This window comes from Tauraco erythrolophus, chromosome 13, assembly GCF_009769465.1.
Source record: "Tauraco erythrolophus isolate bTauEry1 chromosome 13, bTauEry1.pri, whole genome shotgun sequence".
NCBI lineage: Eukaryota > Metazoa > Chordata > Aves > Musophagiformes > Musophagidae > Tauraco > Tauraco erythrolophus.
In genome coordinates, this window is record NC_141477.1 from 16,788,607 (window position 1) to 16,800,658 (window position 12,052).

The window sequence follows — 12,052 nt, forward strand, 5'->3', positions numbered from 1 at the left end:
AGTCTCTCCGGGTAGGAAATAGTTTCCAGACCTCCTGTTGAGGAATCATTGCTGTAACAGCACCAACAACGGCATTCTAGCAGGAGTGGAATTAAAGGTCTCCAGGCAAAAAGGCTCAATCTTGCATGGTTTATGTGCTTCCCCTGCACTTGTCGGCACACGGCACTTTGCAAGGTCAGTCTTAAAAGCCTGAATTCAACAAGTTTAAGTTCAGCAGAAGCAACAGAGCCAAAGCCCAGTGACCCTTCTCCTTCCATGTAAGCGAGCGAATTTCCCCTCGCACCCCTCGAGCTCTGGCAGGTGCTGTCTCGCCTCGCTCCCTCCTTCCCAGCAGCGGCGCCAGGGATGAACACGAGCCCTGACCCAGCAGCGGCAGCTCTCGACGGGCCAAGCGAGACCCTCCCGCATCCCGGCGGGCGCCGGCACGACTCCAGCGCAGCCGCTCCAAACCCGCGCCCTCGAACGAGGCTTTAAAGAGTTATCGCCGGCCGGGAGCGGGGCTGAGCGGCCGCCGCACGGTTCGGCCCAGGGGTAGCGCCCGGCCACGGGGCGGGCTCGCAGCGGGGCAGCCCCGACGGGGCGGTTCGCCGCCCGCCCGACAGGACGACGCCGCGGGCCCGGCCCCTGCGCGGCGAGCGGGACCCGGCGCGTCCCACCCCCGGCCTTGACGCCAGCGCGCTAATGAAATGCTAATGCCGGGGCGCGGAGCCGGGCGCTGCCCGCGCCAATAAAACCCGGCGCGGCGCGGGGACCGTGCCCGCCGCGATGCAGAGCGCGACCCCCGCCGCCTCGCCGGCCCTGCACCTCCTCACCTCCTACTTCATCGACAGCATCCTGGGCCGGGGCCCCGCCGCCGGGCGGCACGGTGAGGGGCGGCGGGGCTGGCGGCGGAGCGACGGGGCGCTCCCCGCTCGCCCCGGTAACTCCGCGCTTCTCTCCCCCCTCCCCCCCAGGCGAGGAGCGCGCGGCGCCGGCGCGGCCCGGCCGAGCGCGCGCCCCCCCCGAGGAGCCGGCGGAGGGGCGGCCGCCCGGCGCGGCGGCAGCGGGCGGCGGGGCGCCGGGTCCGCTGAAGAGGAAGCAGCGGCGGTACCGCACCACGTTCAGCACCTTCCAGCTGGAGGAACTGGAGCGCGCCTTCCGCAAGTCCCACTACCCCGACGTGTTCACCAGGTAGCGGCCGCCGGCGGGAGAGGGCGGGCGGGCGGGCGGCGGGCCGGGCCGGGGCCGCGCCGAGGCAGCGCGGCGGCTAACGGTGTGCTGTCCCCGCAGAGAGGAGCTGGCCGTGCGCCTGGACCTGACGGAAGCGCGGGTGCAGGTGAGTGCCGGGGCGCGGCGCGGGGCTGCCTCCTCCGTGGAGCCGGTAGAGCCGAGGGACCCTCCCGGGGGCTGGGGGCCGGGTCTCGGGTCTCCAAACCGCCCCGCGAGGGCTGCGGGCAGCTGCTAAAAACAACGCTTTATCCCCCTTCCTCAGCTGGGCGAGAGGAGGTAGCGGAGGGAGGAGGGAGGCGGGGGTGCCGGCTGCCGTCCGTGCCCGTTAGTTCCTAAAGGACGGAGAAACTGGCAAGTTCCCAGCGACCGGAAAACAAACAGCAGCTGAGAAACGTTCCCGGGTCGCGCTTCACACTCGCGTTTGCTGCCGTCTTCATGGGCCTAAAGGCAGGTACTGTCTCCTGAGTTTTGAGATGATAAAACAGGATTAAAAAAATAAAATCAGTTGGTTTACAGCAAATGAGGGTTCTGTGAGGTATCCTGAGTTATCTACCTAGGTTTCAGAGAAGCTGGCACCCTTTCCTTGCTCTTAGCTCAGTAAAACAGTCACAGTTCTGAATGACTGCTTAAAACAAAAGATTCGTTTGACATTCATGTGACTGGCAGGCACTATCCAGGATAATTTCATGGCCTAACTGGGGTGGAATAACAGCAATGCCCATAGAACTTGAGCATACGGAAACAGACACTGATCATCCTGTAGCCTAAACTACTCATGACCCCAGTAGCTTTTCCTGACTCCAAGCACTGATACTTAACAAAACCTCTTAAGAAGCAGTTTCTGTAGATTAATTTCTTGTATAAGCTAAAAATCCCTTTTTATACAGAAACATTAGCTTAAAAAAAAAAAGTTATTTTGAAAGGTGTGAAGGCTTTGAAGGTATTTTTAAGCTCAAAATGACAACTGCACTAAATTTGGCTTGTGCTGCGGATCAGATACTGCCTGGACTGCTGTTCCAGCACAGCTCTGGGTATGTGATACCTGTGAAAGACTGAGAGCTGGTGCAGCTGCTCAGCGTGACAGCACTACTCACTCCTGCTTAGATTTGTCACTGCTGATCATAGAATCATAGAATCATAGAATGGTTTGAGTTGGAAGGGACCTTCAAGATCATCTAGTTCCAACCCCCCTGCCATGGGCAGGGACACCTTCCACTAGATCAGGTTGCTCAAAGCCTCCTCCAACTTGGCCTTGAGCACTTCCAGGGATGGGGCATCCACAACTTCTCTGGGCAAATGCCAGATCCTTGTTTGTATACGTTGTCATTAACTTCAGTCACTGCATCTGCGATGGTTCACATTAGCTAATGTCTGCAAAGCTGTAAGGTTTTTAGCTTTTTATTTTAATATGCACCATCTTCAGGACAGAAGTAGGAATAGTACTTCTTAATTGACTCAGAATACCTAGATGCACTTTTCATCTCTCTTTTGTGGACTTGGAGGAAATTATGTGCCCTTCCCTCTCCCTACCACCAACAATCACTAAAACCACTAGTCACTGAAATACCCCAATATCTGGCAATTAACAGATGGCATCTAGCAGTGGAAAGGACATGGGTGAAAAGCTGTTAACTTACCTGTTACTGTCATATTCACTTTGTGGGGTACTCGCTCTGTAGTCTGCTTGACCTGTGGAGGAATAGTGCAATGGTAGGTGGCAAAGAGGAACTCTTCTCCTAATGACTCATCTAAGAGAAATGGAAATGTTTCAGGTTTGATGAAGTCAAAAAGGAATTAACAAGCGAAATAGCAGAGTTGATGTATCCCCAGTGGATGGAAGGTATAGCAGAGCTGTTCCTTGCACTCCCTTACTCCTTGTCAAATCTGAACACAAGTCTCCTGGGCATGAGTACACAGTCAGCACAGTTTGCTTGGGGTGAGCTTCCAGTGAACAGTGCCTCTGCCTGTGTAAGTGTTCTTATCCCATGGTAGACGAGGGACGACTTCACCTGGAGGGAAGAGGATGCATAGGAACAGCTGCTATATAGAGGGTGATGCATTGTACTTAACAAGCTATCTTAATTCCCAAATACTTACCTCGTATGCCTGTGCTTATAGATGCTCTGTATGGTGTCCTTTGTGAAATGAAGACTTCCATACCTCTCCCATGGTACCTGGCTAAACTAGCTGACATGAAAAGTGGTATCTTTTTATTTACTCAAGTGTGCACCCAGGAAACTAATCTTACCAATTGCGATCAGACCATTTCTTCACCTCAGTGTGTTTTCAAATTGAGGTCTGCTTCTCTGGGGTGAGCCATCCGTCAACCAGCTGAAAGGGGCACCAGCCACTGCATTGTCCCTCACTGTTCCAGTTTGAGTCTTACATGAAAATGAACAAATAAGAAGAAAAATTGCCCATGAACCTAGTCTCATTTTAGTATCACTTCAAAGAGATCCCTCTCACCCAACCTCACTCTTTGCTTGTATAGAGAAAAGGAGATGGCAGCGAGAACCTTTGTATTCTTCCTTACCTTGGGAAAGGCATAGTCTGAGAGTCTGCAAAACCTTTCCATAATCTGAAGTCATGTTGGGATGCTCTTCAATAGCATTTGCATCTGTTGTTGCCGTTCTGCTTCTCCTAATTCATATTGTTAGGATGGGAGGAAAATAAGAAAAAGTTAAAGGAATATTTTATTTTCTTAATGTGGGGAGTGAAACATTACGTGGGTGTTTCAGTACCATAAACTGCATCAGTGTTAAAACATTAGCTTACAAATATAACTGATCTAAGCATCCTTGTCATGTTTTCTGATTATGATTCCTTATTCAGCTACAGCAGAAACATGATACAGTTAGTCACATCTACATGTCTTTTTTTCATTGTTAGCTATTACATCAATTAAACAGGATGCATTTTTAAAGAAAATTACAGCAAGAAAGCAACCAAATTTTATATGCTCACCATTTTCTTTAAAAGACCTAAACCTCTTTTGTCAGCTATGTGTGATGTTAGTAATTACAAAAATAATCAGGGTAATATTTAGCATACAATTCAAACTTGATGGTTTAAAATTCATCTTTGAGTATCAAGTAATGCATTTTTTTCCAAAGTATTTTACCACTGATATTACAGTCATACCGTAAAAATCTTAAAACTGGTATAGCAGTTTGTTATGTTTAGTTTGGCATTTCAAATTTGTCTGAAGATAGAGTGAAGGCAAGTTATGCCTTTTATTGGAAGCAAAGGAAAACTGCTTAACAAAAGGTTCACGATGACTAATCTGAATGTTAATGACTATAATGTACGCACTAAATTTTGAAAGCTGTTTGTCATGTCACTGTAAGGTATGAAGCATGCCTCTGCTCCTTTCATCACTTGTATTGCTGAGTTTGCACCAGTAAGGAACTGAAATCCAGCTTTTTTCCAAAGATAATTATTAGATATCTATGCTGGTATTTCCTTCCAGTTTGATAAACACAAAATCTGAGAGATTACTAAATAAGTATGGCTGTAAACCCAAGATCACCTGTAACATTAAAAAAGTTATTTTGCAGTCAAAGCACATGTCTGAGTGATGAAATGGATTCGCTTTAGGAAAGAGAAAGCAGGAAACAGACATCTCATTTCATGTTAGGCTGCTTTATGACAAACAGATTGAACAACAATGCTAAGATTTAGTAAGGAAATTAATACCTTTGCAGCATTTGTTTTATGCTTTTTAGGAAACGCTTTATCTGCATCTCTGCAGTGTAAAACAGTTCACTCTCTTTTTAATTGGATTTTATTTTCATAGAAAACACTTAACACCTTTGAGTTGGTGGTCTTCTCCTGTGAGATCTCAGCTAAACTCCACTTACAAATATTTGGGATTACTGGTTAACAGCAATTTCAAGTCATCTGATCCCAGTAATTGAGTTCATTTTTCTGACCAGACCCTGTCTTGGACTAATACAGACTGAGTGTCTAGTCCTCACTGTCATGCAGGCATAGCCATCTGCTGTTTCGCTGCTTCAGATATTCCTTTGTAAAACACCTGATCATTTAAAGCCTGCGATTGCTGGAGAAATGGCCAAAAAATGAGTCAGAGCACTCAAGAATTTTAAGTACCATCTTCAAAATTTTGATGTTCTGACTTCTATTCTAAGGGCACCTCCCTCTGCCAACTGCCTGCACAGTGAGACAATTCTGCGCTACGTACATACCCTCAGGGTATGAACCCCTCCTCCAGGAGGACAGCAACTTCCCCGCGTAAAGATAATATATGTAATGAAAGGACTAGAGTAGTAATTCTTGAGCTGGCTCCCAAGAACCCCATAGCGAGTTCTTTGAAAGAGCAAGTTGTTACTGACGTACATAGGAACAACATCAAACTCAGGACAGCAAGGATGTGGCATGCTACAGCCTTCTGATTTGGCTATCAGCACCCTGGTGTGCAGAGGGCTTTCGTTCCAAAGACATTTAATATTATTTAAGAACCTGAAGGTAAGTTGTATCACTGGAAATGGTTATATGGCATGTGTGAGATTAAAGCGCGCAGTGAAACTGGGAACCCTCAAAACCTGATTTTTAGATGTTACACAATAGAAATATAAGACTTTTTGAAAACATTTTTGACTGAAATATAATTGCAGATACAAAAAGCAACTATTAAAAAAAACCTCCATGCATCTGTAAAACTTCTGCATCCAAAGATTTTGTCATAATACAGATTTCTATAGAATTTTACTATTTCAGAAATACTAATACCAAAGGAATAAATATTCTAAGCATCTGTTGTAATTTTTTTAAGGCTTGAATTTTTGCAATTTAATTTTATGATTTTAGTTTGGTTTAGCAGCTTTGCTAGATTCTTAATAAGAAGTTATCTACATTGTATGGTAAAAGACCTTCATATTTGAAGTTTACCTTTGTCCTAAATCAGAAGTAAGTTTCAGAAAGTCACAATTCTGTACAGGACAGAAGTTGGTCTTTCTACTCACTCCTGTTTTTGTGTTACCACTCTCTACTAAATATTGAATCCTGATTAGTGCATTCAAGTATTATGCATAGAACGTGCTTGCAAGCCGTTCACTGAATTTCGATAGTAGTTATATACCAGACTGCTGAATGAGATGATGGGCCACAGCTAATGCCTTTCTTCCAAATCCAGATCCAGTTCAGAATCCACCTTCAGTGGCCTCCACTGCAGAGGGGGCCAGAAGACTGGAGCACATTCGGATGTTGAGTGTTGAACCTCGGCAGCATCCATTTTTAAATATCCTTGGTTTAGGTCCTCTCTCCCTTGTTTTAGAGCTGATGCTCTTCACTCTACTTTCTGCTGCCTTCCTGGGTCTGAAAGGTTCTGCTCAGTGAATGCTAAAGAATAACAGTGTGAAGTTTTCCGATCTGTAGATTTGATTGACTAAAGTCTTTAACAGATGTTTAATGGGCTAAAATAATGACTAGTCAGGCTTGAAGAGGCAATATACTCAAAGGCTTACTACACAAAACCAACACTAGCTAGAGCCCCTTTAGGAACAGCTTGATACCCTGTTCTAATACTGCTTACTAGATTTTCCAGTTTAGTATTGGCTTTCGCTGCAATTCAGTTAATCACCTTCATGTAACTACATGCTGTTTGCATTCATGGGAGATAACAAAAGCTTCTCATTTTACTTTTGAAACCTCTGTATAAAAATATATGGTGCAGCTATCAAGATAAAAAGCACACACCATTTGACCTAGTTGCTCTTACAGTCATGATTAAGTTGCTTCCTGAGGTGTATATACAGAAATAGCCACCTCTTGAATGGCTCTGACAAAATTTAATTTTCAATAAATAGCTTGTGAAAGGAGGAATGATCATTTTTGTCAACCAATCATGAGTTCTCAGGTGATAGGTTTCTATATTACAATGGCTTTAAAATATGTGGGACTATTCAGTCAGAGCTAGAGAGTAGCGAAATTTGCAATATTTATAACATTTATTTCTTCATAAACCCACTAAGCCATTTATGAATGGATCTTTAAAACTAAAGAAGTGGGTTTTGGTTTAACAGTAAATATTTTGCCACCTGTATCACTGCATGCAGTAGTAACTGGTAAGACAAACTGCAGAGTAAGTTCAGCTAATGCCTTTATAATTTCTTATTGAAGGTCTGGTTCCAAAACAGAAGGGCAAAGTGGAGGAAACGTGAAAAAAATGAAATTCTGGGGACTGTTCCAGGAATCTCCTTAACGCACCCACTTGGTCTATTTTTGGATGTTCCACTGAGTCATTCTCCCCTCCTAGATCACACGTGGAGGTCAATGCCTCTTCCAACATTGGCTGTGCCATCCATGTCTCCAGCCTTTAGTCCATCAACCTTAGGGCCATTTGGCCTCAGCAGCCTTACCTGGACTTCTCTCTTCAGAAATCCTATTTTAAATCCACATTTTGGAAGGTATAAAATTCAACTTTTTTCTAAGTCTCAAAACTGTTAAAAAATGCTGCATTTTTGTTAGTTTGATACTCACATGTTCTCAATAGACACACTCCCAGAGATAAACTTACTAAAATGGGCTTAGTTCCTGTGCAGTATCACTTGATTAGGAAGAGCAAGATTTAGTTTTAAGTCGTGTTAGTAAAAACTTACATGTGATTGCTCTTTGAAAAACAATTGTGCATACTTACTGAAATTTTGGTCTCATTGAACTCTAGTCTTCACACAGACTGCTGTAATCTAGGTGGCTCCAGCTCCACCCTTATCTCACAGACTGACACAGATTATACAGCATAAAGATGGGACTGCAGACAGACATGGCTTGTAGGTGACTTGACAGAATAAAGGTCTTAGACATTCCTTCTCAGGAGACCAGGAGCCTGGCTGCATGTGCAAGTGTGACACAGCTCTAGAGAGAGAGATTGAGAGAAAGAGAGAGAGATTCCTGATTCTTATACATCCCACTAAAAGCCAGTCCTTTTCCCTCGGCAGGTGACATGCTCTCAGCACGCAGAACAAGCCCACACTTAGCCCCCCTTTCCTTCTCTGTAGTCAGACACCTTGAACTCCAGCAATTCATTGCAGCTGAACCTGCTGTCTGGGCTTTCTTGCCTGGCAACCTGAAAGTTATTAGCAAAATGCTGCTTCTCTAGTGTGTGTCCTGTAAGACAGGAAACAAGCATGTGTGTAGTGTGTGTGTACATATAATAGGTGTGGAGAGATAGATAGGTATAAAAAGGAAGACAGTGCTCTCCTCTTGCTGAAATTATAGCCTGTATCATAGTTCCACATTAACAGACAGACAAATGCTGCTTTTCACATGGAATAAATTTGTCTGAACGAATTGGCTGCATAAACAGCCACATAAATTAGCCTTTTTATAAGGTGCTTTATTGCTTTCAGAGAACAGGCTGATCTACAGCATCCAAAGTTTGTTTAGAAAGGATTTAGCATTAGGATTTAAGCAAATGGTTGCTATTCTAGGTATCTGCATGCCATGTCTGATCATCTCTCTTATTTTAGTTAAAAGTGTTTGGGTTTTTGTTTGGGGTGGGGTTTTTTGGTTGTTTTTTTTAAGGGCAAGACGCTATAATGCAAAATAAAACTAAAATATGTTCCGGAAAACAAAACGTACATTTGGAAGAAATTAGAAATTTTGGCACATTTTTTTCTAATGCTTTGGGTGGGGGAAGCTGCAACTCAGTAAATACTTGTTCTCCAAAACAATTCTTAATGTGGATAATATTGACTTCTTTCAAATACAGGTTTCTCAATGCTTTAAATCCTCTCATGACAACAGCTTCAGTTCTAATGAAAGCACCGGGACCCCCGTCAGACCCTGCTCTTACTGCCTTCACTGATCCAGCAGCAGTTGAAAGGAAAACGTCAAGCATTGCAGCACTAAGGCTCAAAGCGAAAGAACATTCAGCACAAATCCCTCAATTAAACCTCATCTCCAGTCTTACAAACACTAACAAAGAACTTTGTTAGGAGCTCTCCCACAGACTACAGCCACCGAGGGGAGAGTGAATGCCTTCTCCAATAAGTAGCTCCTGTTCGAGAGACACATTTGAAAAAAGAAAGAAAACACACACACACAGGGAAATGTAGTTCCTCCATCTTCGGTATCGGACTAAAAATTGGTTTCCCTCATTATAACACAAAATCAGGTAGTAAATTGGTTTGTATCATTTCTGGCACTACAGAAATAGAAGCAGGAACTATCTCATCTTTGTAATTCAGGCTGACGTGAATCTGACGCTTTGAAATCCCCAAACTCACCAGATGCCAGTCCAAAGGTTCAAAATTCTTTGTAGGAATAACTTCAGTTTTGTAAGCAATTCTTAACTCGTTTCTCAGGAGGAACTCTTACATGCAGACGTAAGAATCAGTACGCAGTTACTAACTTTGAGACCATGCTTCATGTTGAAGTGCAAATGCCAGTGAAATCTCGCATTTTAGATAGACTTAGGAGAATGAGATGGGGACTATTTTCACTATAGGCTTTTGATTCAGAACTAGGTTTGTATAAAGGGTACCTTGTTTCAAACTAAAATGTTTGCTTTATGTTCAGGGTGGCAATGTTTCAATAATTAAAAAAGTTTAGACTTTGTATATGACAACTGTATCCTGTGAAAGTAGGTTATCAGTGTGCAGTAAGTTGTGTGTAGTTCTCGATGCATGTACACACATAGCAGTACGTAGCTCGTAGCTGTATGTATGAGGTTGCTGAATACTTTTAGCATGGTTAGTGGCACATCTTACCACACCAGTAAGTTAACAGATTACTTGTACATTTCCAGACATTTCGTGCTTTGAGTAGATCCAGAATTTAAGTGAAAACTAAACGTGAAGTGTTAAATTCTCCCTTGGACTGAGGTTGGAATGAATGAAAACAGACACCTTACTGAGCAGGAAGTCATCAAAATCCTGGGCTTCCTTTCTGGCCTCAGACAGGTCATTTTAAAGTTTTTGCTGAATTTCCCTATCCAGGAAATGGGACTGAGAACAACTATCTCATCTATAGGTCTGATGCTTTAGTGTAAAGTGAGGGGGTAAGTAGTACCCTCCTTTTGCAGCTTACTCACCTACCTCACAGGGCTGTTGTGAGGACTGATTAAACAAAAATGACAACTGTGCAAATGGTGGAGTAATACAAATGCTAATTGTTGCTTAGCAATTACAAAAGAAAGGCCAACAGCTGACTACACATGAAGATTACCCTTCCCACATCTGTAGCAGTGGTCCAAGCAGGCTCTGTTTCTGTGGGTTGATGGGACCACATGGAACTCTTCCAATGATGCTGCCTGGTTCCTCAAGACTATTCTCAAACACTTATATTTACACTGAAAAGATTTTGTGTACTTTGGAACTTCTTTCTCAAAGCAGCTCTGGGTCTACTCTTAAGACTACACAGATGTTTTCAAGGCTAGAGTTTTGATTGCAGAGCTCCAGGTGCCCAACTGCTGCTTCTGTAGGCTCCTCTGAGCTTCTACTTAGGTACAGGCCTGCACTGTGGGTCAAGCAGCAGGAGACTTCAGAAGTGATGTAACCAGGACCCCTCGCACAACGTTTGAGTGTTTCTTCCAGCAATCCACTCTCGTGGCCCAGGCTGCCAACTGGCAGCACAACATGGTAGCCACTCAAGCACTGAGTTTGTTCCAAATCAACCTTTTAAGTAGGTTAATAGCTTGAAAACTGTCATTACACAACTCATGTTCTAGTCTGTAGAAGCTTCTGTGGCACCTTTCCTTGCTGTCGGTGTCTCTTGCAATACAAGCAGGTTCTAGGGGAAAGGGGACTGTGTCACCGTTTCATTTGAAGTAGCAGAAACTGTCCTGCATTTGCCATGAGCCATTCAGAAAAGAACTCTGCAATAAAAATAAAACCCAGGTACTTCTGCCAAATTATATTCTTAGACAAATTCACCAGAAGCAGCATGTGAAAAATAACTGCTGAAAGCTGTTTTAAGGCATTGCATGAAATAGTAGGTCCTATGTAATCACCAAAAATCTTCATCATTGACCACGGAGATCTCAGTCAGGTTGGGGATCAAATTCTCAAGCTAAAATCCCCTTGATTTCAGCAGTTACGTCAGAGATAACTTTCATCACTCAACGAAGTTTTTCCCATAGCTATGGACAGAAATCGTTTCAGGGACAGCAATTAACACAGAGAGGCAAATACCTTCACTCATTTGCACTACATACAGCTTATGCCAGAACTAGGATCTGCTACCTCTACCCAGCACACCCAGCCGCTTTAACGCCGCTCTGGGAACTGTAGGGCTGGACAGCAGGGTTGGCTCCTAAACCCTTGCTGGATTGATTTGGTGTTGCTCTTTCCTAATTCTCCTTACAAGAGGGCACCCTTCCTCCAAGACACTCTCCTCTCCTACTGAAACCACAGCCAAGCCCCTGCTTGGTACCACTGCCCTGCCGCCGCAAGCTGTGGCCGCTGCCTTTGTTGATGTTGTCACACTGAGGCAGGGACAGGCTACGCATCAGTGTATATTTACGCACGGCTCTGTGGCTTCACGCTACTGTGTCCTATTTGACACATGAAATTGTAAAGGTAAGTACATTCCTGTTTCGTTACGTTACTGATTAAAAAGGAACTGCCATTCCGGTGCTATTTGGGTGGAAGATGGTGTCTGCAATCATTAGCATTTCCCAATGGGTACAGGTAGAGAATACAGCTTACTGGTGTTTCCTCTGGATTTAGTTTGAAATGCAGAGAGGTTTTCTTTAAGCTGATTTAATTTTTTTCTGTTTTAATGAGTCCTTCCAAGAAATTTCCATTCTTTCATGTGAATTGAAAAGCCAGCTGTGAGAGGTAATGATGTTATGAAAATAAATATGCAGGACAACACTTGAAAG

The 12,052-nt window shown here is 44.2% G+C and overlaps 1 protein-coding gene across 1 annotated transcript; it reads left to right on the forward strand.

The window, feature by feature from the left end:
- Positions 1-765: 765 nt before the first annotated feature.
- ESX1 (ESX homeobox 1) lies at positions 766-9,480 on the forward strand. The gene is made up of 5 exons (XM_086619760.1): positions 766-865; positions 954-1,170; positions 1,270-1,315; positions 7,348-7,634; positions 8,939-9,480. Exons 1-5 carry the CDS (start codon positions 766-768, stop codon positions 9,162-9,164), a joined length of 876 nt encoding a protein of 291 aa, XP_086475886.1. The 3' UTR covers positions 9,165-9,480.
- Positions 9,481-12,052: the final 2,572 nt, after the last annotated feature.

Coding starts and splice junctions, on each gene's coding strand:
- ESX1 (XM_086619760.1), top strand. CDS start 766: ATGCAGAGCGCGACCCCCGCCGCCTCGCCGGCCCTGCACCTCCTCACC. Junction 1,171..1,269: donor TACCCCGACGTGTTCACCAG/GTAGCGGCCGCC, acceptor CTGTCCCCGCAG/AGAGGAGCTGGCCGTGCGCC. Junction 1,316..7,347: donor TGACGGAAGCGCGGGTGCAG/GTGAGTGCCGGG, acceptor TTCTTATTGAAG/GTCTGGTTCCAAAACAGAAG.